We start from the raw sequence: 25216 nt of genomic DNA on the forward strand, positions 1-25216 counted from the left end.
CACAGTGAGTGTCTGGTTGGTCACAGACCATCTTTCTGGTTTCTGCTTGCTAATGAGCCTACCTCAGCTTTACACACACACACACACACACACACACACACACGAATGAACACATTGTCTCATATGCACATCCATGCCTCCATATATGCACCACACCCTGCAGCTCATGCAAAAACAGTATTCACCTTTTATAATAGTAATTATCTTTAATAATAGTTGTACACTTATTGTTACACATCATGATTTCATATCCTTAATGCCGATTCAAGTTCCAAAGAAGCAAACACACAAAAATGCACGTGGCTGCTGGACAGCTGGTACGCAGAAGCTAGCTTTGACAATATGATGTATGACAGGTCATGACATGGTATAACATGTCATATACTAATTAATTAATGATTTGAAGGTTTCTGTTAGCAATATGGTTGTAGATGCCAATAAAAGTTTACACATCAACTTATTATTATGTATGCAAATTTAAAAAAAAGTTTAACAATTGAAGACAACTGAAACAAACAGCAAAAATAGGCAGCAATATATCGAGCAAGTGTAAAACCATTACCTTTCAAAATATTTGCACTATAAAAACGTTTTTTTACTATAGGTTTCAGTTTTGTAGCAATCCATAAATAATCACAAAACAGCACATCACTGTAATACTATTCTGTTTAGTTAACAATGCCATCATATTTAGTTGACTTTTTCACATAATTACCAGCTGAGCACCATACCATACATTTATGCTTTAGTGTTACTGCCTTCCTTTCTTTGCAGTTTCTTTGTAGTTGTACTTCCTTTAACGATGGACACATTATTGACTGGTGAAAAGAGATCAGGGAGATACGTTTGTTCTTTTGTATGTTTGTATGCGCTTGTTTTGGTGTCAGTTGCCCAATGCTTAAAGACTAAGCTCCATGTAACAAAGGAAACTTTGTTACTAGTACCTGCAGTCATATGCCTTGTAAATATTGCACAAATGGGGATTTGTTATTATTGCACTTTTAACAATTATGTTAACGATACACATATATAACGGCACTTCGCACTTTTATAACTGTATTTGCACTTTATTCACAGGATTTGCACAGAACATTTTGCACATTGCATATTTGCACATTTCTAACAAGTCATTATTTATTGTTGTGTGTGTGAAATAGTTTGACCAGTGATTGAGCTGTCGTCTTGCGGATGCTGCGGCGTGTAGTCGGCTCCGTCTGAAAGAGAAGGGAGTTAGATTAAGAAACCGATAACCTCAGATATAACAGAGAGTCATTATTGATGAACTAAAGTTAATCTTGTGTGCATCTATGTAAATTTGTGTGCTATATATGTTGTTAAGGTGTCAGTTAAGTGAAGTAGCTGTTTGTTGGAGTGCGTATAAAAACTCACCGTCCTTTCCTCTGTCCGCTCCACGGTGTCCCATCCAAAACAGTCCCCCGGGAAGCGAACCACAGATAAACATTCTGGGAGGGACCAAGTGGAAAGATAGGCATGGGGGTGCTCTTTTGGGGTGACTTAAGTGCAGTAGAGGGTATCCACTGTAAATATACTGTTTCCATAAATTTATAAAATTGTGTCCACTGCGTTAGCAGGGGACTGGGAGTAAATGAACACCTGTTAATGGTATATTCCAATTACGTTAACCAGTGACACAGTATTTAAGGCGCCAGTTGTCCATTATGTGGGTAGCTTGGATCACTCATTTTGAAGCCTGTAATTTTTGTTCTTTCTGTGAAGGAATAAAACCTCATGTTTATGGATATACCTGAATGTCCCTGCTTGTTTTTTTACTGCATCACCCAGCCGCTAAGGATAATCCTAACACTCAAATTCTGCTTCAAAAACAATTGAATTGATTTTATTTTTCATTACTCTATGATTATTGTTTTAATGCTCCGCATTATTCATTAGTTAATTAGAAGAGAATGACATTTACCATTCCCACTGGCGTTTCTCACATGATCATATATGTTACCTTGGATGAAAGGACCCACTCTGCTATACTGCATATTATAATGGGACATTATTGTATAGTGGATTGTAACAAGGTATAGATGGGACCCTTTAGTTCAAGGTTGCAGAAGGTTCTGTGGTTTCCTATTTAAGATCACAAAGCCTGGGGGGGGCATGTCGACAGCTAATGTGACAGCATTCAACACTTTTTATATACCCTCTTTGTCAGGCCCCAGTGACACACACACACACAAACAGGCCCTCTTATTTTTTACCAGTGTGCCCCCTCACTCCTCTGTGGACATCCATGCCATCTCATCTCTCCCTCAGGCTCTCCGTATCGCTTTACTTCATTATTTAGCATGTTATTTTTTCTCCTCCCTGATCTATAGTCTCCACATCACAGAGGCAGCTAATTAATTATGGATGGACTTAAGGGGGGTTGGGGGGGGATTAAAAAAAAGAGACCAGACACTCGCCTCATTACATATGCGCAGTGTTTTGGGAGTTTTATTAATTTATATCTTGTCAGGCTCAACCAAAGCCTTCAGAACTCTTGGCTTTTTAATACATTTATTTATTTATCTAGCATCCCTCTCTTGCTTTCGTCTTCATCCTCCTGCCCCTCCCCTCTCCACCGCCCCTCATCTACGTTGTGATTTTAATCTCTCACCTTCTACATGTCTGCATGAACACACACACACATTCGCAAACACTTTCCTGCCGACACTCTCATTATCTGCTTTTTGTGGATGTTAAAAAGGTGTTTTGCTCACCTGTGAATAGAGATTTGCTCATCCTCCCGCCAAACACTGGTTAAAAGTGGTGGTGTGGTACACATCAGAGCGCATGGAAAATGAAGGCAGGAATATTTTAGAACAGACTTGACCTAGAACGACAGCTGGTCTCCTTTGAGAAATCTCAGAGCGACGTTCAATCAAAAACAGGATCTGGGTGTTGGAAATAACATAATAAATATCAAATAGGTCAAGCATTGTACAATTGTGAGAATATTATGGTTAGTTATTGATGGTGTTAACTTATTATTGTCTCTTGCAAATATAGAGGGTTTTTTGAATAAAGACTATTACTATTACTACTAATAATTTTTCATATAATATATATATATCAACTCCAAGGAATTCAATTTACTCTTGTTCTACATGTACTTTTCATTGAAGTAATACTTACAATACATGTTAATAATCTACATAATTATATATTCCCTTACTGCTAACAAACAGGAACTGCTCTAGCCTGAGGCAGCAGTGCTAACAGCATCATCCTTTGAATGTCTCTCTGGCTACTTGGCTTTGAACCAAGGTTGGAGACTTGGATCTTCACCATCGCAAACACAACATTTGTAGGATAGTCAAAAACACTGGTTACGAATACACACACATACGCCTGATCTATTCATAGCTGCCTGTGCTTGGTTATTTTTTCACCCTTCAGAAAATGATATTTTCTTTTATTTGGCAAAGCAGTTTTATGCTTCAGTGTCCACATCTGTTGGTATTAAAATGCTTATGAAGATCTCAGATTGTAAAGACAGTGATCGAAATCTCAAAACTAAGCAGATGTTTTTATGACGATTTTTGATCTGTGGATGGTTCCTTCAAGCATCATTTCCACTTCACACATGGTACTTTACTATATATGGCTCTTACTAGTCACAGTACTCCTCGATAAAGTCAACCTTACAATGTCATCCTAATAAGAAAGCTGCCAAAACGGGTCCAGGTGCATTTGTGTAGAGACAAGCAAGTCAGTTGTATGTTGAATTAATCTTAAACTGAATCAGTTCACCTAATAGCTGCTACCATCCCTGAGGCCTTTAGAGCAAACATCCTATCCCACAGATATACTCACACATGACCACTGGCACACACAGCACATTTACATACATAAAATACAACACATCCTTTCTCTTCCTCTGCTTTTCCTCCTGAAATGAACTGGATACGAGTGTGTTACATCTGGCCAAGAAAGCCACAGCATCCGTCTTCACAGATGAAACGAAAGCCGAGAAGTCCGGAGAAAGGGGGGGGGGGTATCTTCTGCTTCAAACGAATCCCCTCTGTGAAATATTGTTTCAATGTACTCTGCACTTCGTAGCCCTAATGCCACCTTTGAACTGTTTTGGCACCTGTCACAAATACTGATGAAATACTTTCTCTCTGCACAGCACTTTTCTCTTTGTTCCTTTACCTTTTTCTCTACATCCTCTTTCTTTCTCCTCCCTCATGCCTTCATCTCTTTCCCCAAAACTGCAGCATATCATCCATGAGCTTTCCCAGGTTCACTTCCCTTGCGTTGCCATTATAGTCAGACCCGTAAATCCTTTGATGTAAATTGCTGGTTTTGATTATTTTTATATCACCACAGAAAACTGAACTACAACATGTTCTCCTACATTCTTCCTATTCTTCTATTTCTATGGCAGCTATAAAGACTTGAATTTCTACTCTCAAAAATCTGAATTAGATCAATGCATTACTCATGACACAACTCTATTGTTTCAAATGTCTAGTTCTACCTTTTGATGACAATACATAGGACTGAATGATGGTTGGGATACTATTAGGAAAGATGCCTGCCAGAAAAAATGATAAGTACACAGCTGAGCTGACACAAAATCGATACTTGGATGAATAAAACATTGGTTAGCTGCAGTTTGTGCTTTGGGCTATGCTAGCTTCTGAGACACTGGCTTCTGTAAGGTAGCTTTAGCAGCAGGACGCTGAACTTTTTTTGCTCATGATGCACTTCGGACGATGCAAGCACACAGCTTTTGACATGAGCATCCTTTTTACAGAGATGTGTCACAAGTGGATATCAGTCTCTACTTTCTTCTCTTTCTGTCACTTTCTCTCTATCTTTGGCTCCTTCCATCAATTCCCAAACCTTGTCTGAGGCTCCAGGCAGTTATTTAAGTAGGATGTTGTCGGGGGCTTTAGTACGTGGTAGGGATGGATGGATTGATGGAGAGGATTGGTGAAGTTAGAAAAGGTGTATTGGGAACCACACATTCCTCTCTGCCTCCTCATTTTTCCAGTCTACACATGTCTTTCTTACAATATGTCTTTCCATTTTTGAGTACTTGAATTTATTTTCTTTCTTTACTCGTATCAACAACTTTGTGACTTTCCAGTTTCACTTTGCTGCTCCCCATTAAACTTCCTTCTTTTCTGCTCCTTCCAGTCTTCCTGTATCTCTTCACAACCCATATTTCCTCATTTTCTGTCCAACCAACCTCTTCATTATCGCATACCTCCTTGCTTCAGAGCCATCCCCTTGCCTCCCCTCCATTTCTCCCATCACCCACCTCCCTCCTAGTTGATTATACACCATACTTGAATCCTGCTCCTTTCTCCTATAGTATTCCCCTTTCTCATTATGTGTTGTGCATGTGTTTGTGTGATCAGACACACAAGGCCAGGACTAAGCAGGGTAATGAACAAACTCCGGCATTGTGTTCGGGCCCCGGGGACGTGCTGTAGCTTCTAATACACAGCAGCTCAGAGTCAAGGAGGGGAAAGAAAAATTCACTGACAGGGAGGCAGCTATCTGCTTAAAAGAAAAGCTACAATGAGAAGTGAAGCAGAGGGTCTACGGTGCCTTGTGTAAAGTGATTTTTTTTTTTTTTTTTTTTACAAAGATCTGGTCGATTTCTTTGACTAAACCCATTTGACCAGTCCACATGAATGTGTTGTCTTAACCTGTTTTGACTGGGTAAGATGGTTACATTTTTAAAATGTTACATTGAGTTGATTCGACAAGAAGAAGGGGTGATGGTAGGTTTTGTTGGGATATAGAGAAATAGAAATTGCTTTAAGAGTTGTATCTGAAATGTAGTTTTAGGGCCACATTTTCCTTAATGAAAAAAGTCCACATGTATCTGACTCATAATGTGAGTCACTTTACTGTGTCTCCAGGTTGTTAAATGTGTTGTTTGTCAGCTGTGATGTGTTTTGTTACCGTACAGTAGAGGGTGGGTTAGTTCCACCCAAGCTTTAACTCATGTTGTATAAGATGTGTCACCCATAAAGCCCTCGCCCCAGCTCTTTCTTTTCCATCCTCTGTGTTGATGAGATCTGCATTGCTGCCAAATCATGTCATGAACGCTGTAATGACTTCATTCCTTCTAACACATGCACACATGCATATCTTGAAAGCGCTCCACACTGAGTGGACTGTCCGTTCCCATTGTAGTTCAGTAACATGATCACATTCACACATTACGCCAACTGCACATAAAGAAATGTATTTGACTTATACATCTATGCACGGACACACACACCCTCCAGGGTGCTGTACTCCAGTGGTGTGAGCCAGTGAATGGGCTGTTTCCAGATTATCCTAACAAGGCTCTGTCAGCTCTGGCCAATATCAGCAACTTCAAAGTTCACAAGCTCCTTACTCTACTCTACACATGGACATAATATACTCGAGTCCATCTTCCCGCCATAATAAAGCAGCAATGTTGTGATCCAAATAGTTTTATTGAATAGATAATCGATCTTTGTAAATAAAGCTCTTGCTCAAGTGTCGTGCACCTTTTGCATCTGTTGCAAGGCCAGTGGGGGTGTTGTGCAAGGCTGTAACACATGAACAGGTGCATCACAGCTCTTCAGGCTGAGTGTTTCTAAGCAAATCGCACACAAAGTAAAATATGTAACCCACGGCTTGCTACCATTTTTTATACTCACATCAACAAACAAGTGATTTATTTCATCACCCCTTCTCTTATCTTACTGCCACTTCTGCCTTGTTTTCTTGCTCTTCTGACTGTATCAAACAAAATCCTTCACCCGTAACCATTTCCTTTGGGGTAAAACATGTTGTCTTTTTTTTCTGATTCTGCAGGACTGTCCTCAGATCCTGCCCTCAACACAGATCTACATCCCCGTTGGGGTGACCAAGCCCATCACCTTAGCAGCCAAGAACCTGCCGCAGCCCCAGTCAGGACAGAGGAATTATGAGTGCGTCTTCCACATTCAGGGGGAGACTCACAGTGTTCCCGCTCTGCGCTTCAACAGCTCTTCCATCCAATGTCAGAAAACAGCGGTGAGTAAGACACCATAAAAGTTTTTGGGCTAGACTATAGCGCAAGATTAACGTTGAAGTTAAGTTGAGCTTAGACCTCTTCCAACCTAATGCAGATATTTTGCAATATGAACTCTTTCCTTCTTACTCGTCCATATGTAAACTACATTTTAAGTCACTAAAACAGGTTTTTACCAACGCCTTCAGTTTCTCTACATTTTGTAGTGCTGCTAAATCTAAATTTAGCATTACTCCACCACAATACTGGCATTCCCAGGCTCGCAGTGTTATTCTTGTATTGACAGATCATGGATATAGACTCTATCGCCACCTACTGGCCTGGCATGCTTGTTTGAGTTGTTGTAGTAGTTACTAGGACGCAGATATTTTGTAAAATAATGGGATATTTTTCCCTAAAAAAATCTCAGTTCAAAAATATATATGCAGTAGTGTAGACATGGCCTTAAAGCATCCATTTAGCCTATTAATCTTGAACCAATAAATGCTATAGGTAACTAAATCAGGATCCCAGTATGGACATTGACTCAGTCAGCGTTTAAATAATGGCCCCCTACAACTAATGAGCACTTTAGACACTAACATGGTCATTGTCCTGATAGATCACCAATGTGCTATTTGGACACTGGCTTAGTCACAATCTAGATGAATTACCCAATACCAATTGAACTGATAGTTAGTAAATAGATATCGATGCAAGAGTTCACATTTGAATTAGGACACGTATAATTCAGGCCACAATGCACAGGAAAATTTCCTGTGAGGTTGTATGGCCCTAAATCATTATGGATTTTTGTGTTTTGCGTGATGCATTATTTGTCGAATATGAAGCTGCAGTGGAGAGTTGTAGATTTGTTGCACGCCTCTATGGTTTATATAATGTATTTGTGGCTTTGGCTGGTAGGGATGAGGTGTGTGTGCCAGATTAAAGTTTTCCTAAGGGTATTTTTTTTCTCGTACTATTTTTCTAATAGGAAGAGGATTTACAGGTAGGCAGAGATGTTTGTGCGTGTGTGAGGCTTCAAACTAGTGTGACAGATAAGAGGTAGCTAGCGTCGTGCTTCACTGAGGCTGAAAATGTGAAGAGGAAGTCTGTCTCTGAACCTAGTTGAGAGCGGATTGATCATGTTTACACCTCGACTCTATACCTCTCCCTCTCTCTTCCTTTCTCTGCCCATACAGCTCATCTCCCTCTCTGCCTCTCTCTCTCCATCTGTCTGTCATACTTTCTCTATCCCGCAATCCCTACTTTTCCTCACTGCCTCTTCCTCGTCTCTCATATGCTCACTTCTGCCACATGCTGCTGTCCCCGTCTATTACTATCACGCAATGTAACAACACTGAGATGAATTGAGAGGTGTTGCTGTTAATTTTGTCATAGATGAGGGTGAAGCAGCTGCCACGCTGCATGTCACACATGGAAGAAAGTACTTGACAGATTCAAATTAAGTAGAAACATCCACAAGTCGTCATGACTGGCTAATTGGTTTTCACACTTTAAGTTTACCACTTAAAGGCTATATGTTACACATCGTAGTCACAATAGTCACATGCTTATTTAGTCATATAGTTAGCAGACACACATGTAAAGCACACACCTGCAGTTGTCTCTGCGTAGGTGCATTGCTTGGTGTGTATACTGCAGTATGACAGCCTGTGCTGTTTTTGGTCCTGTGCATTGATGGGCAGTCTTCAGGTATTGGTATGCGCTGACCAGTTGTTTGTGAAGACGACGCTAATTAGCCAGCGATAGGGTTGTCTCTCCACAGAGATGTCTGTTTATTGACTGTTTAGTGTTGCTGTAAGGCCAATGCTAATAAGCAGCAAAGCCCAGCCCGAGTCCAAAGTAGAATTTCTCCGTTTGATGTCCACAAAGTAGACATGCTAGCAGCAATTAGCCTTGGGCTGTCAGTACTTAGCCCTTGTTAGCAATTAACTGTGCCAGCTCGAGTGCACAGTCAAATATCGATGGCGTGCATGCATTGAGTCTTCATGAGGCTGTAGTTAGATTCACTAGATTAAAGCATAATACATTCAAGCGTATGAGTATAATAATGTGTGCAATTATGACAATGAGTGTCTCAGGAGCAGTATTTTATAAGAATGAGGATCTTAAATATTAGTTTATCCTTTTATAGACCTTCATATCTCTACCATTCATGTGCATGCTTCCATGTTTGTTCATTACAGTCTTCAGCACCAACTCAATGAATCATGTATGATTCTGCAGTAGAAATAGACTTCATCTGTTATGCTGCCGCAGTAATCAGTATCTGTGCCTGCCTTTATGCACATGTGCATCCTTTAGCATGCCGTAGGCTATGAATCCCAGGATAGTTGTGTATGTGTGTTTTTGTTCGATATGTTTGGGTGTGAAATTTCCAATATACTACTGCATGAAGACTGTTGAGGGTGGGTGGTTTGATTGCTAATCAATGGGATAAACACAGTTGTGCTAATCCACAGTTTAGCCTTTTGTTTGATATACACATGTAAGTCAGTTAGACCGACTAACTGACACACACATACTTGTAGGAAAGGCGAGGACAAGGCCAGAGACAAGAGATCTGTGGAGAGTTCCTATAAAGTAATGAAGAGAGAGGACAATATACCTTCAGGTGGCAAAGACAGAGCAAAGCACCGAGAAGGTGAATACAGAGGGATTGGAAAAAGGGAAGGAGCAGAGGTGGTAATAGGAGACAGCCGTGGAAAACAGCAGAAATGGAGATGAGAGCAGACTGGAGAAATTGGTGCATGGAAGATGATTTCAGGTGAGATGAATAGAGATAAGTGAGAGGGATATTGAACAGAACAGCTCAAAATCCCTCCTGAGGCCAAAGCTCATTTTCCTTTCTTTCACACAATGTCATCACACCATACCTACCCAACCACAGGATATTCAGAGTATCCACCGTCGGATCATGTTTAAACTTCAGTTTCCCATACTTAACTTCCTTTACAGTGACTGTAATAACTCAATACTCTTATATAGTATCCCCTAACAGGAGGCTGTCAATAACCAAGTGTATATGTGACACACATGATATATGATATTGTAACAGCAGCTCCATGCTAACCTTGTTTGGTATTGACTATCTATATCTGCTTTAGGGGCGCAAAATATTGGTGCGATGGTGTTTCTGTATAAGGTTTCTGCACATACCAACTGATCCCAAAGGGGAAAGAGCCATTGTGTCTTACAATATGAGAAGAAATGCTGTATTAACAGAAAGGCTTCATTTGCAGTTAGAGGCATGAAACAAGTAGGCCATCTCATGTATGAGACTGAATTATCCTACTTTTATTTTTTAAGACTTTGGTCCTTTGAAACTCGCTCTGAGCTCTAAATGTTGCTGTGCGACAGGAATTAGTCATCACACATTTGCCTTTCCTCACTTTTGATGTCGGGTACTCAGCCAAACGTAATCCAACATTTTTGGAACCTGTGAAAGTTGACGAGACAGCAGATTGTCCAAAGTCCTATAGCAAGTTAATTAGAGGAAAACTCTGATAGATTTAGTTTAAAAAAAGAGAGTCTTCTCCGTATTTCTTTGTGCCAAACAAGCCCACATTACCACTGACACATAGCGAGCCAGCCGCCAAGCCTTATGGTAGCAGTTAACTCTGGTCAGCAGCAACCAAAAGAACAAGCTGGTGTCTGCATCGGTGCCTTCCGGTCTTCTGACCCAGCCTAGGCTGCTTCCTGCCATGTGCAAGCCTATCAGAGGCTGAGGTGAGGGTGAAACGGCCAGTAGGATGCTGAGCTGTGGGCTGGGAAGTTGTGCTCAGAGCTCCAGAGGGGTCATGAGAGTGAATAAACACATGTACACGCAATAATCGCACATACAAATGACCACACTCTGGGGTCAAGCAGGCTGATGGAGCGCAGCTGGGTGTCGTCTGAGGGCCGAGGTTGAGAGATCAGAATTGAACTGTTCAAAACTTTGCCTTTCTCTCTGCCTTTATCTCCCTCTGTTCTTAGCCTCGTGTCCATTTGTGCTTTAGTGTCTCCATTTTTACCCTCCTCTTTCCCTCCTTATCCTTTTTTTCTTGTTTCTCCCTGGAGGGCAGGAACGAGAGGACAGATAATATCAGCGCAGGCCTTACACCATTACCTTCTGTCTGATAAACCACTCAGCCACTCCATCACCCTCTTTCTCTCACTCCTTCACCAGTGGGGAAAAAAAAGAAGCAGACAAAGGGGCAGGGGGAGAAAATTTTGTTTGGGATAGGGTGTGTGTCTGTGTGTTACTTTTGTGTGTTGAGAGCAGCTGTTTGTTAAAGAAGAGATGGGAAGTATCAGGGGTCCTGATGGCATCCAATTAAGGCAGATAAAATGATGATGAATTGCAGTCGGGCAGCACCGACGTATGCGTCTGTGTTTATGAACACGAACACACACACACGCACACACAGACACATGTACAGGAAGACAACAGGAGAAGAAGATAGGCAAAGCAGTTGTACAGATTTGGGGAAGATTGTTCTGGGGGAAATAAATAAGTAGGAGAGAGGGAAGAAAGGCAAAGATGATAGGAGGAAGAGAAACCAGATAAGAAGAAAAGGAGCCAAAAGATGAATGAGGAGGAGGAGATGGGAGGGAGGAAGAGGGCACCGAGACCTAACAGAGATTTTAGAGGGGAGAGAGGACAACTAATCTGCTCCCTTCCAAAATGAGGAGAAATGACGGGAGGATGGCAGAAAGAAAGATGGATAGATAGATATACAGAGCAAATATAGGTCTAGAGAAGAGGCCAAACATGTCTGCAGGGAGGGTGGTCATCACAAACCTCACTGGTCTAATGGTGTGTGTGTGTGTGTGTGTGTGTGTGTGTGTGTGTGTGTGTGTGTGTGTGTGTGTGTGTGTGTGTGTGTGTGTGTGTGTGTGTGTGTGTGTGTGTGTGTGTGTGTGAGTGAGTGAGTGAGTGAGTGAGTGAGTGAGTGAGTGAGTGAGTGAGATGAGTCCTTCTGGAATTTATATTTTGGAATTTATAGGATTTGTATGCAAAAACAAATCATTCATTCCTATATTTTAAAGACATTATAACAAGCACATGAATTTCCACATGCACAGTGCTAAAGGTGGTGGAGAGAGGACTAATGAGGGCCTTAGTGCTGGTTGTTGCAAGGTAGGCGCAGCAGAGCATGATACAGTCTGGTCTGGCATGGCCTGGCCAGCTTAATGAGATATAAACACTGGACCTGCCACTGCAGTTAGCCAAAGCACACACTGACACTCTTTTAATTGGTCTGCCGACTCTGTGTGTGTGTGTGTGCGTGTTAAAAGAGTTTAGGAAATTCATTGGAACTTGCTGTTAATTGCTGCAGCTTTAAGACCATCCACTGTTCTTTTACTTTGTACTTTGGTCCCCAATCATGCTGATCGGATGTGAATTTGCGGCACCACATTGTGTTGTGTTATGTCTTATTCAGCGGGTTCTGAAAACCTGGATCTTCAGAAGATCCATCTCTGTTCAACAAATCACTTTTAAGTTCTTCTCAGACATGAACTGCGGAGAATGTTCGCATGATGACTGCCTCTGACATTTGTGTTCTCACATACAGCTCCTCGGGAGATTTTCCAGAGTTCAGTGCATGTCTGAAAGTAGCTTTATATATATACTTACTTATTTATAACATTGCATCTGAATTAGTTGTGTGTTGCTCTCTTTTTTCTCTTTTCAAACATCACTTCATCCTCCAATATGACCCCTCTCTTTGGCGTAGTCATCTACCTGCCCCCACTTCTGCCTCCTACTCCTCTCCTGCCTCCACCTTCTTCCTCATCTCCTTCCCCTCACTGACTCACTCCTCCCCCTGACAGGTGACGTGCAGAGCTCCCACACTCCTGTCCTGGATAAATAAGAATTAATTGCTGCTCAGCTATCAGCATATGCCAGCTTCTTCACCCCAACCCGCACCTCACTTTCATCATCCATTTCTCATTTCTGTCTCTCTCTGCTTGTATCACTGCAATCTGTAACCTTTACTCTACATCTTTTTCCTCTCATAGCAGTGCTCCACCTCACGTTTTCTCCATGATGGTTTGATGGGCAAGTGAAGCAGCAAAAGTGATTGTTACAGCAAGATTATCCAGCCAATAGCTCGAAGAGAGGAGAGGAGGTTAAACCAGGGAAAAGACCATAGACTGTATATAAAGGAAAAGACCCATGTCAACCCTTCATGTCTCTTAGCCTGACTTCATTTGCAGCTGTTTTAAATACATGCAGACCACACCACTCTAACACAGACTGTTTGCAGGATAACCAGCCACCTTTTCAGCTGAATGTCTGGTGGTTTTGTCAGTAACTGAACCAAAATTTTAATTTCCTTATATTCCTCCAAAAGGCCCTTACATTTGATGTTTAAAATTAAATTAATGAAAAGCTTTTTTTTTTTTTTTACAACATTTATTTCTCCAAACAAAGGCTGACTTGTACAGACTATAAAACATGAACACAGCAGCAGTCGCTACATAGCAAATTAAAATATCAGAGAATAAAGTAAAGGTTGAAGTGCATTTGGCATCTGTTCTGCTAATGACTTGAATTTGACAGAAGCTCTTTGAAAATAATCAGAGACTGTGTCTATTATTAGTGATGGGAAGATCTTTCGTAGAAGTGCTCTGACACACAGCATGAGAGGATCTGTCACACCTTGAGCATGGGCATTTCTCATTGGCTAAACGAGACAAAGAAATCCAGACCCCACCCAGAGGAAATAAATTATTCTTCCCAGTGACAAACTTTTAATTTGTATGTGAAATCACAGATGGAGCTCTGGCTGTCTTGTAATGTATGTGTTGGTGGCTTGCAAAAACGAAACTGGTTGTGTGGCAGATCAGGGGAGTTGGCGAGGGGAGAATGGCCATCAGAAGAATAGCATGAGTTGACAGAGGGGGAAAAGAGGGAGGATATTGAAAATATGGACATTTCTGCAAACAACCAAGAATCAGCCTTTTGTCTGGGGAGAAGTCTAGTAAGCTTACACTAGCTTAATGCGTAGGCTGGAAAATAAGAAACACTGGCTATGGCAGCATTATTTTTCCCTCAAGCCAGCACTTTTCTCTCTCTTTTTCTTTTTCTTTCCATCAATGAAGAAAGTGCATGTGCGAAGCTTGTGCGTATGTGTGTGTGTGTGTCTGTCTGTGTGTGTTTATGTTTGTGCGCAGGAGATAAGCTGGGTAACTGGGTCCAACCAGGCTCCAATCCTGTTAGCATTAGCGATTAGCACTGGCTAACAGGCCCCTATTATGATCGGGGGCTGATTCCACGCCGCCAATCCCACACATACAGTACCCACACATACACGCAAACACGCTAAGCTATAGGAAAGATTACCACTTGATCCTTGATTAGGAAGCCATGCCGGGAAGATGTGTGTCTATGTGTAAAAGGTTGCTGTTGTGTAAAATTCGATACATTGAAACACACAGTTTGCTGCACTTTATAAAGACTAGGAAACCACATTTTACCCGAACCATCATTCAGGCTCTGTCCTCTCACTCAATGTGACTTCTGTTCAAATAAAGTAGAATAACTGTTGAATAATCTAAATTGAATGATGTGTCGTGTCAGGTCGTAATTCTTGATAACTGTTGTCATCACCTTGAGAGAGCTTGTGAGAGAGAGGAAAGAGGAAGACAGGAACTAATTCAGGCCCAGGTTAGGGTTTGCCTAGGGCAGGTTTGGTATTTTTAGCTCTCTTGCTCTTGCACACCTTCAAAATGACTAATTATCAGGCTGTGACCCTCACAGGAAGTAACCGTCGTTACTTCATACCTGTCTGCCTTCGTACCGACTCCATTCATCCACACCTCTGCTCCTACATTGACAGATGTCGCTGGTGATGCTGCCACATCTGCATCCGCACCTTTCTAGTTCTACATATATTTATTCTTTGCATCATCCGTAAGCCCTAATGGTAGGCAGGATGATTTCTCAGTTTTATTTTACCTGTGAATTGAATAATAGTAAAAATGTTTAGTTGTTTTTTATCGTTTATTTAGTCCCTTCCATTTGCTCCCTACTTCTCTGTCTCTTTGTTTCAATGTTCTTCTTGACTATTATATGTCTATCACTCTACTTTTCTAAACCCTGTATACCTTAGATTTAAGACTCTCCTCACCTGTATCTTTCTCTGTAGCTTTAGTATTTGTCTCACCTTCTGTCTGTTTTGGGCCATTTACATCTCAGATGCCGTAGATTCCCCCTCATACTTGCTAATCCTGACCTTTTGAGCGCATCCTTCTTAATGTTTGCATTTTCATATTGGAATCTGCTGTGCAGTGAATAAACCATGTACATGGTGCATGTGTGTATTCCCTAAACTATGCAACGTGCAAAAACGCTGGTTCAGTATAAAAGTTTAATAAGCCTTTGGTGCAATGAGATGAGCTTTGGATCGTAACCTAACCTTTTCCTGTGCCTCCCCCACCCTCTGCTGTCCATTTAACACACATACATGCACATACACACTTCTTCCTGACTAAATATTCATGTTTTTGTACAGGGACGGTACATAGTGGAACAGAGTATGTGCCTCTCTCAACCCCCCTATGAGGATCAATATGCAAACAGACACAAACCTGTAACAAGAAAAAGAAAAGGAAAGAGAATAAGAAGTGTCCTTGTTACAGCTGTCAGCACCCACACACCTCCAGCGTGCGTGCGTGCGTGCCTTTGCGTGATGTAGGTTTTTAGGGTGTAAAACAGGTTCAAGAGGTCGACACACATCAATCATCTATTTCTCTATCAGCAGACTCAGACCCTCTCATGCGTTTTGCAATGGAACCTGGCCGTGTTTTGATTGGCCAGTCAGTACAAAAGCAGAGGAATGGAAGTGAAGGAAAACCTGAGCCTATGTCCTTTACTCTAATCCTGAAGGGATATAAGGGAGCCACAGGAAATTTTGTCGTGATGCTGAAATAGGAAAATACAGTATAAACTGTGCAACATATTTGAAAGTGGATAACTTGAGGAAAGTCCTTTTGTTTGATAGTTGATATCTTTGAAATATTGAGAGACTTTTATGCTGTAACGGAAACTGCAAAATATGAAAACTTTTTGCTTTTTAAATAAATGTTTGGGAAAGAAAGTAAAGCCTAATATATGACACAAACTAGAGTGCTATGAACGAAGACACACCTGCCATTCATTATTTTGTAGCTGAAAGAATTCAGTAAATAATCAGTCAAGTCAAAGAACAAACTTGTTTTGTTCTAACTGCGCAAATGTAAATATTTAAATTTTTTTTTTTTGAGAAGGTCTGTGGTTCGATCCCAGTCCGCATGCCGAAGTGTCCCTGTGCACGATACTGAACCACGAATTGCCCCTTCTCATAGAGAAAGTGCTGCATAGAAGGACTAGGACTAGAAGAGCGCTATATAAATACTGACCAATTAACCATCAAGAGAAAAGGAGCTAAGTTTGATCTAATGTCACATATGGAGCTGCCCTGATATCACCCCTCTTTTTCTGGATCTGTCTTTTTCTTTACTTCTCTACCTCACCAGGTTTGTCTCACTTCATCCTCTGACACGGCTTTATCTCTTCTCGTATTCTTACAGTTCTCAGTGCGGTGTCCCCATGATTCTCAGTTCCTCCTCTGCTTTCTCATTGTCTTGTACGCTCATACACACTCAAACACACCCATGTGATCTGCCCATCTCTACCCGGTGAAGAAGTGCTCTTGTTCCCAGACTGACTGGGTGGTCTCTTGGGGTGGGGGGATTGGGGGTTGAGGAAGGAGGGGGGGTTTAAAAAGTTCATCTGCTCAGACTTCAGTGGAGAGAAATAATAGCTGACATCTAAAACGTGTAAAATGTGTGAGTGTCTTATCTTCCTTTGTTTGCATGTGTTTTTATTTATCATTTTTTCATGGTATAGACTATGCGATTAGTCTTTGATGCCTTTGCTGGCATCTTTCTCAGGAAACTGTCCCATGTGCAGAACGCATATTTATAGTACAGTGTTGCACATGTGTTTCCCTGGATATGTTTGGTGTGTGCGATAAAGTAATCTGGCCCATATTTCCTTGTTTGACTGTGGGCGTTCTGTGGGATGGAGGTAGGGGAGAGAAAGTTGGACTGAGATTTATATGTGAGGAGGTTTGTAAAGAGGAAGAGGGAAGGAATAATGAGAGTGAGTGAGAGAGAGAGAGACTGGAAAAGAAGTGGGTGGGAAGGAGGATTGCAAGAGAAGGAGAGGCAGAGGAATGTGTGAAAAGACCATGGCAGACATGTCAGGGAACAAATTGAAAATGCCAATTTCACTTTAGCCGCCACCAGCTCAGGCGCTTATAGCCCAGCTCCAGCCTCTTATTCCATGTGTAAATGAATGGTGTCCACAGAATAACACACAATCACCTCTCTCTATCCATCTCGCCCTACTTCTCCTTCAGCCCTGCTGCTGTATCATCCTCTCTTCACTCTTCCTTATCCACTTTCTTGTCCTTCTTTTCCACAATCTTTTCTTTTTTCAGGTCCCTACACGACAGTTGTTCCATTTCTATGCTTGTGACCCATGAGCCATCAGCTATTTTCCCAGTCTTTTAACCATCCCTTGTCACATTTCCTCCCCTTTTTTTTTCTCTACAATCTTTTTTTGCAGACCATTCATTTCTTGCAATCCTTGACCTTACCTTCCCCTCTCTGTACAACAAGTTTAGCTTGTGTCGTAAGGTTCCAGGTTCACTGGGCTTGAAGGAGAAGCCATCTTCCTCACAAAATCTCAAAGTTTCTCCTTTACAACTCTACTTATGCGTAAATTGACAATAAGATGCAAAGCTAATCATCCTCATTTTCAAGTATTTGTTTAATCAAAGTGTCAAATATCCACAGTTTCCTTGAGCCCCAAAATATTCAAAACCTAAACCTAGGTACTCATTTGCCTGTAATATTGAATTTGTCAAAGACACTCAAATTACAATGAATCGCTTATCAAAATGGAAGGTGATTATCTCTCTTAACTTTTTGATTAATTGAATAATTGTTCTAGTAATAATTTTAGATTTAGTCACAGTGCAGTGCTGCAGCCTCATGTATATAAATAGCGGCAAGAAAAGTAAGTGAACCCATCTGAAATATTTTCAGTGTGCGTGTAAATTTGTCTTATTATAGTCCAATTTTACTATAAATTACTATAATGAACAAAGACATTTGTCGTGTAGTTCAGAGTTTGCCATCTATATATATACTGTATGTACACACACACACACACACACACACACACACACACACAGTACTTTCTGTAAAAGTTGTCTCTGTGGTTGTTCTACAAGACTTTCCAAGGTGCAGCGTCTCAGGGGTAACAGTTTGCTCTTCAATAGTTCATAAATAAATCAAAGCACCAAAATGTGCCTGCAGACACTTTAATAGAAAGTCCTCAACATATACTCTAAGAACACAGTAGTAGTATTGCTTCTGAGTTATGTGGAGAGGCATTCCTTTATTTGGATATCAGCATCTCTGCCTTCAGGGCCCACTGAATGTAAATCATCCAATCGCAAAAGTAAAGAATGAATTAATCAGCCATTCACACATTGTGACATTGCTGTGTCCTCTCATTTTCTTATCTTCTCCATGCACATTTCTCAGTCCTTTCCCCCCTTAAATAAATTCAAATTCACTATTATTACCGATGTCGTGATAAATCTCACAGTATCACATTGGAGTGGGTGATATCACAAAGTGGCAAAGTTGTTGCCAGATTCAATCTGTGAGCGCCCCATAGCCTCAGGCTCTGAGGCTTTCACATTGGATTTTATCACCACTCCACTAGAGGAGAATAGTCCTGCTATCTTTCACCCCAAGGCCAGTTTAGATACTGACCATACCACTGGTCGTGAGAGTGAGTGGGCACCCTGTGACTGACAGAGGCATAAGGTTAAGATGGCCTATCTCTACTTTTACCAGCTATCACCATCACTGCAGCAGTGGCCTCAAAGCAGAGAGCCGGCATCTCTCGCTATCTAGGATCTGTTTTCTGTTGTATCAGAGAAACAGTGCAGAGTGAGTCTCAGAGTGGAGGGTGTGCAGGTCATGATGAATGATTACTTTGAGACGACTGTGTGTGTACTTCAGTGTTTGGCTGCTTCGTTTATGTGAGGGCGGGACTGGGGAGGCAATGTAACTTTCAGAGCTGCATTTTATTTGCCTGTGATAATCGTCCTTGATAATTTATTAGCTCATGGTTTGGTGTCTCACAGGAGCTTTTTCCTCTGCTACTCCTTCAGCGAACACACCGCCATCATGCTGCCGCTTTTGAGGCTTGTTGTCTCATTTAAAGCAATTCCATAAAACTGATTACACCGACAAGAGTCAATTACATTTCAGCTCTTATTAGTTCAGGATGCAACAATGAAATTAGATGAGAATATTATTGTTGCAGATATATTACACTTTTCATTCATCACTGGAATGGAATGAGTCATACAGTTATGGGGATTCCAATCTCTTAATCAACTCTGTGCCAAGCCAGGCAGCGGCGGATGTGCCGCATGTTAAAATCACAATATAGCCTGTCTCTCATCATTCATTTTTATAGCCCTTCAACTGTGTGAGCTCCACAGGCTAAGACATTACTATCAGCCACTAGCTGAACTGAGTTTGATCCTGGTACTGGCTGATTTTTATTATTATTTTTATTAAAAGACTGAGAATATTTTATGTTGATGTTACTGCTATGAGAACAACATCGTTTACACAAGGATACATGACAATAAATGCTAATCTGTTGTTTTTATATTTCAGTATTCCTATGAGGGTAATGACATCAGTGACCTGCCAGTGGACCTGTCTGTGGTGTGGAATGGCAATTTCGTCATTGACAACCCCTACAACATTAAAGGTGGGTTTGTGTTGCTGTTACCTGTAAAACAAAGGTTATATTATTATTATACAGATTATTTATGCTATTAATATATATATATAATTTCATACATTATTGTTTCCCTTTGTTTCAGCACAAAGCTAATGTACCCAGTGTTTATGAGAAAATTCGGTCCAATCAATGACTTAAATAAAAAAAGTAAAAGTATTTTTTTTTTTCAAAAGTTTAATATTTTCTTTTACCAAACAATTTTACAAACCCAAACTAATGTAATTTTAGAAGTTGTGTAGATTCAAGGAAAAGCATCTGAAAAATCTCAGATCTGCACCACATTCGGCTTGAGCTGCACTATAAATAATCAATACTGTGACCAAAATCACCCAGAATCACCCAGACAACCTGAAAGAGGTTCAAAGACGGTGGTATGTGTGTAATATACAGGAATATTCACAGACTTTATTTAGATATTTAAAGACATGTTTATTAGATATATATATGTATATTATATCATTAACTAATCTCAAAATAATAATAAGTTACTTAAGTCTGTTGAATTAAATGTCTAACAAATGCTCAATAACAGCAGGGGATTATCACTTAAAGAAAATCAATTATTAATCAGTGTTGTAGTTGTAGAACTACCTGATAAAATTAGTATTTTAGTAATTAATATCATCATTACACGCTGATATATGAAGTAATTGAGTATCCATGCTTATAATGCCATTATTATTATTGCAGGATCATGTGTAAAACATCTATGTCTGCAGTTGAAACAGTATTAGAGTGCACCATATACACTCAAATGAGTAACCGCGCCTTACCCTCCAAACAAAGAACTATGTGGGTAATGGTTAAACATACACAATCGATGTACTACAGTGGGGCAAGACAATGAGATCACGTCTGCTGGATGTAATTACTGGTAGGACAGTCTTTGTACTGCTGTGTCCATAATTATTGTGACCTGTACAGAACAGCAGGGGGGCTGTAACATTATTCCCCTGCTGCAAGGAACAATAACATCTTTGCAGGCTACCATTGTGTAGGTCCTACCATGACAAGAACAAGGAGTTTTGTACATCAGAGAGTGCTGCATTATCTGTTTGTTCCTTTTTGATGGTTTAAGACAGCAAGGATCTGAGATGTTTGTGTTCAGATTAGAAACTGTTACATCTGTAATGTCTGTGAAGAGGCGATCATTGCCATTTTGTCAGTAATGTAAGGTGACACCACAGAGTTACTTTGCTTTGTTTACTGATGTCACTCCCTGCAGTCTAAATGTAACAAGCAAGCTGTTATCGTCTCAAATTTCACATATTTTCAAGCTGCTGGCCATGACTTATATGTCACAGTATATGGATATTTGTAACATATACCATACATCTGTGCAGGGGCATAGAGACCCTGCTGCAATCCACAGTAATGGGGTGTTTACAGTCATGGAGGCAACATAAAATGCTTTGACAGTCAATCGCTCTCCCAAGGACATAGTGTTGCTAAATGGCGGCCTTTATATGCCGCAGCATTGACAGCGTACAATATCAGCAGGATGCATCAGTGTCTATGCATTGTGTGTTATCTCAAGTGTAAATCTCCTGAGGTGCATCCGGAGGCGACCTGCAGCCCGAATATGTTTCCTCTCGCCCTGGCTGTCTGTCCTCACTGCCAGCCCCCTCCCTTAATCATGATAATCATCTGTGGAGAGCGATGCTCACTTGTATTAAATACTGATATGTTAATGTAATTAGAGAGGAGTCGTTCAGCACTCAGTAATTGGTACAGGGTTGCTTTAAAGCTGCTCCATGACCAATGGGATTTGGGGATGGAACAGCAGAGAGAGAGAGAAAGATTTCACTTCACAATTCCTGAGGCCTCCGGGAAATCGTGCCTGAACTTTGTCTCTGTGACATTGAAGAAGTTCTGGGATTTTTACGTGCAAGTTGAGAAACTTGAAATGAGGAATTTTGGCCAAAATCTTGATTAATTAGTCCATTTCAATATTTCTACTGAAATAATTTAATCATTATTTATAGTGAAGTTGTTTTCTTGTCTCCCCAGCCTAGTTTCTCCACTAATCATTTCCAAATTTTTAATTTTCCATCTCTATCTTCTTCCTGTCTCTAGCCCACCTGTATAAGTGCTACGCACTGAGGGACAGCTGTGGAATGTGTTTGAAGGCAAACCCCAGGTTTGAGTGCGGCTGGTGCGTACAGGAGAAGAAGTGCTCCCTGAGACAGGAGTGTACTCCTCCAGAGACCACTTGGATGCATGCCACCACAGGAAACAGCCGCTGTGCACACCCCAAGATCACCAAGGTAAGTCTAGATAATAATATCACACACTGGCACATATAGCATCTCAGTGCTCCACACACCTGACTACACATGTCCACCTCTTTGAGTTTGAGATTTAGAGAGCTGGAAAAACTGGTCATTTTGGTTAATTATTTATATATATATATATAGGTAGAGTCTCTTAAAATTCCTTTTTTTTTTACCACTTATGCCACACACACAAGGTCCATGAGGCCATGGAACAGCCCACTCTAAAATCAACATAGCATGGAGATATTAAATTCAATTTAAAGACCACTGCCAAAGTTAAACCTGTCACTTCGGCTGCTATTTGTCATTGTTTCCCAGCAACTCAACCCCCTAAGTAACAAACTAGTATGATTTCTATCAGGTCAGGGGTCAGACACAAGCAGGTTCAAGTGATGAAATTCTCTTTGTAAAAGTTGCCTTTGCTTTTTGTTCAGCAACCTTGAAACTACCTGCCTTTTGACACAAATCAGAGAATTTATATTAACTCATATTTAGTGAAATATAGTTCTCCATAATAAGAGACTTGTATTTCCTTTGCTGCGTCATTGTTTGGCCTTAGCGAGTGAAGGGGACATCATAGGCAGGAGGATGGCCGGGGTGGTGACAACTTAGAAACCATCACCATGACTGCAACCACAACACAGATGGGCTGGCCAGGAGGAGGCAGTTCACACACACCAAGACTGAACACACTGACATGATTAGAGATGATGGCTACACCAAAACACACACACGCACACCTGTGGAGGCGGAGAGGGTGTTTTTCTGGTGTGTGTGTGTGTGTGTGTGTGTGTGTGTGTGTGGAAGAGATTGACAAAGAGACTAAGACAGTGGAAGTTTGCTAATTGTGTCCCACCATGGGTGTCAAATGTGTGTGTGCGCATGCAGTGCCTGTGTGCATCTGACAGCCCGGGTGAGCTAAGGCATCTAAACACCGTGGTGTACCCATCTGCTGCAACCGGTAACCGTGGCGGTGGTCCTCATCCGAGTGTGACCTGGGTCAGCGTCTCTACAGCTCACCACAGGGACGGACACACACGCTCACACACAGAGCTGGGTTTTTCATTCACCGCTGTGTGATGAGTCTAGACGTTCCACCTTTTCACTTGTTCTCCTTTCTTCCCTTCTTCTTCATTCTCTTCATCATTCCTTCTCAAGCTTTTAACACAGCACATATCTCAAGCGTATCTCAAGTAAGATGAAGCCTCATCTCAGGTGAAACGCTCGCCATTTCTCTCCATTTAAATGAGTGTGAAATATACGTATTGTGTATAATGAATGCCCATTTCACCAGTGCTGACTTGTATGGATGAAGCGCTCAGCACATCTCCTATGTGACATGGGTTTGTCTCTCTGAATACGTAATGGAGATATTGGATAATTGGGGCACTGGCACATAGATAAATCCTTTAGCTAATGCTCTCTCTCCCTTCCTGCTCGCTTCAGTTATCTCTTTGAAACAAGCGTACAGAGGCAATTGGGTTGTGTGTTTGCATGTGTAGAGAGAAGTGGGGGGCTGTGCATGAAAGGGAGGGGGGGGGGGGGGGGGGGGGGGGTGCGCGTGCGCGTGCGTGCAACCATGTGCTCTTGCATGCATATTGAGGGGTAAATCCTAGCCTCAGGGCAAGATGTTGGTGGCAGTCAAGAAGCAGGCATAGAAGAGCTTCAAAAACAGCAGGAGGAGAAACATACTGAAGGTTTGAGACAGACGGACAGAGAAGAACTGAGATGGAGAGAGGCACCGCAGGAAGTGTTATCACCTCTCCTCTCTACCTTTGACATTTACAGTGTGACATTTAATGCCAAAGAACATCTGGAGGCGACAAAGAAAATTGCTCCCCTTTCTCCTGCCATTTCATCCTTTAGTTCCCCAAAGAGCATCACAGGCGCCACACAAATTGAATATTACTCCACTTCTTACCATCCATTCAGTCAAATCCCTCTCTTCCTGTCTGATCCCCACTCCTTTGTTTATTTCTTTTTGCCTCATGAAGTCCACTTTGTCAGTTTTTGCAGCATGCTAGCTGCTGTGTGGCCATTAGCTCGCGGATTAGCCCCTAATTTCATTTGGAATGGAGAATGTGGGAAACACCACTGGAGAGAGTGTGAACAAGCACAGACACACAGCACATCTGCGCACACACACACATACAGTACATATGTATATATATGTATATATACACACACACACACACACACACAGCTATTCAATGCTTTCAGTGCAGGACATGTTGGACCCATTTGATTTCATCACTTCTGTTTGTGCTATTGCCCATTTGAAGTTGTTCAATACTGTGCAGTTGAGTGTTGTTCCACTAATAGCTCTGGCATCTAAGTGCTGTTCACCAAACACAGAAATTGATGTTTTAGACCCTGCAAGAATTTGGCTGTCGGGCGGTTAAAGTGCTGTATTTTTTCTCTGCATTGACACTATTCACTAAGACTAATTATTTCTCCTCTCACAAGCAAACACACAGCTTGTGTGTGCATGTGAGCCAGCACAAACACACTCACACAAACCAAAAACACTGTGGTTCCCACACACAAACTCATGCCCTCTCTAAGAAAAACATACAGATGAAAATATTTAAAATCTGAGATAATATATGTATTTGTGGGTAGTTTGTTGATCATAATCAAAATCACATTTGCTGCCTCAGAGACGGTCACACACACACACACACACACACACACACACACACATACATAGATACATATAATGTCAAGGGCTGTCTTGCAGTGTCCTAGTACTGGCCTTGGATGCTGCCTGGTCCTCCATCATCCATCATCTCCTGCCTGCCTTCTCCTAGGGGACAGGAAGAGCATTACAGCTATCCCTTAGAAACCAATTAGAACAACACAAGCTGTGTGTGTGTGTACGTCTGTGTTTGTGTGTTCATGGGGGGAGCTCTTGCAGTATCTTAGCATGTGGCATATTAATGCACACTGGGGTTTTTTGTTTGTGATCGTGTGTGTGTTTTGTTTTCTGGTTTTGTGTGTTAAAGTTTCTTTGTGTGTGTGTGTTACTGTTTTAGTGTG

General features: G+C 41.3%; 1 protein-coding gene across 2 annotated transcripts in view; it reads left to right on the plus strand.

Annotated features, from left to right (window-relative positions):
- The window catches only part of plxna1b (plexin A1b), a 179424-nt gene that overhangs the window by 115930 nt on the left and 38278 nt on the right, over positions 1-25216 (plus strand). For both annotated transcript variants that reach the window (XM_020086726.2, XM_020086728.2), the window contains exons 10-12: positions 6823-7023; positions 19772-19868; positions 21978-22168. In XM_020086726.2, the coding sequence (XP_019942285.1) occupies positions 6823-7023; positions 19772-19868; positions 21978-22168 (489 nt within the window). The remainder of the gene's footprint in view (positions 1-6822; positions 7024-19771; positions 19869-21977; positions 22169-25216) is intronic.

This window comes from Paralichthys olivaceus, chromosome 2 (assembly GCF_024713975.1).
Source record: "Paralichthys olivaceus isolate ysfri-2021 chromosome 2, ASM2471397v2, whole genome shotgun sequence".
Lineage (NCBI taxonomy): Eukaryota > Metazoa > Chordata > Actinopteri > Pleuronectiformes > Paralichthyidae > Paralichthys > Paralichthys olivaceus.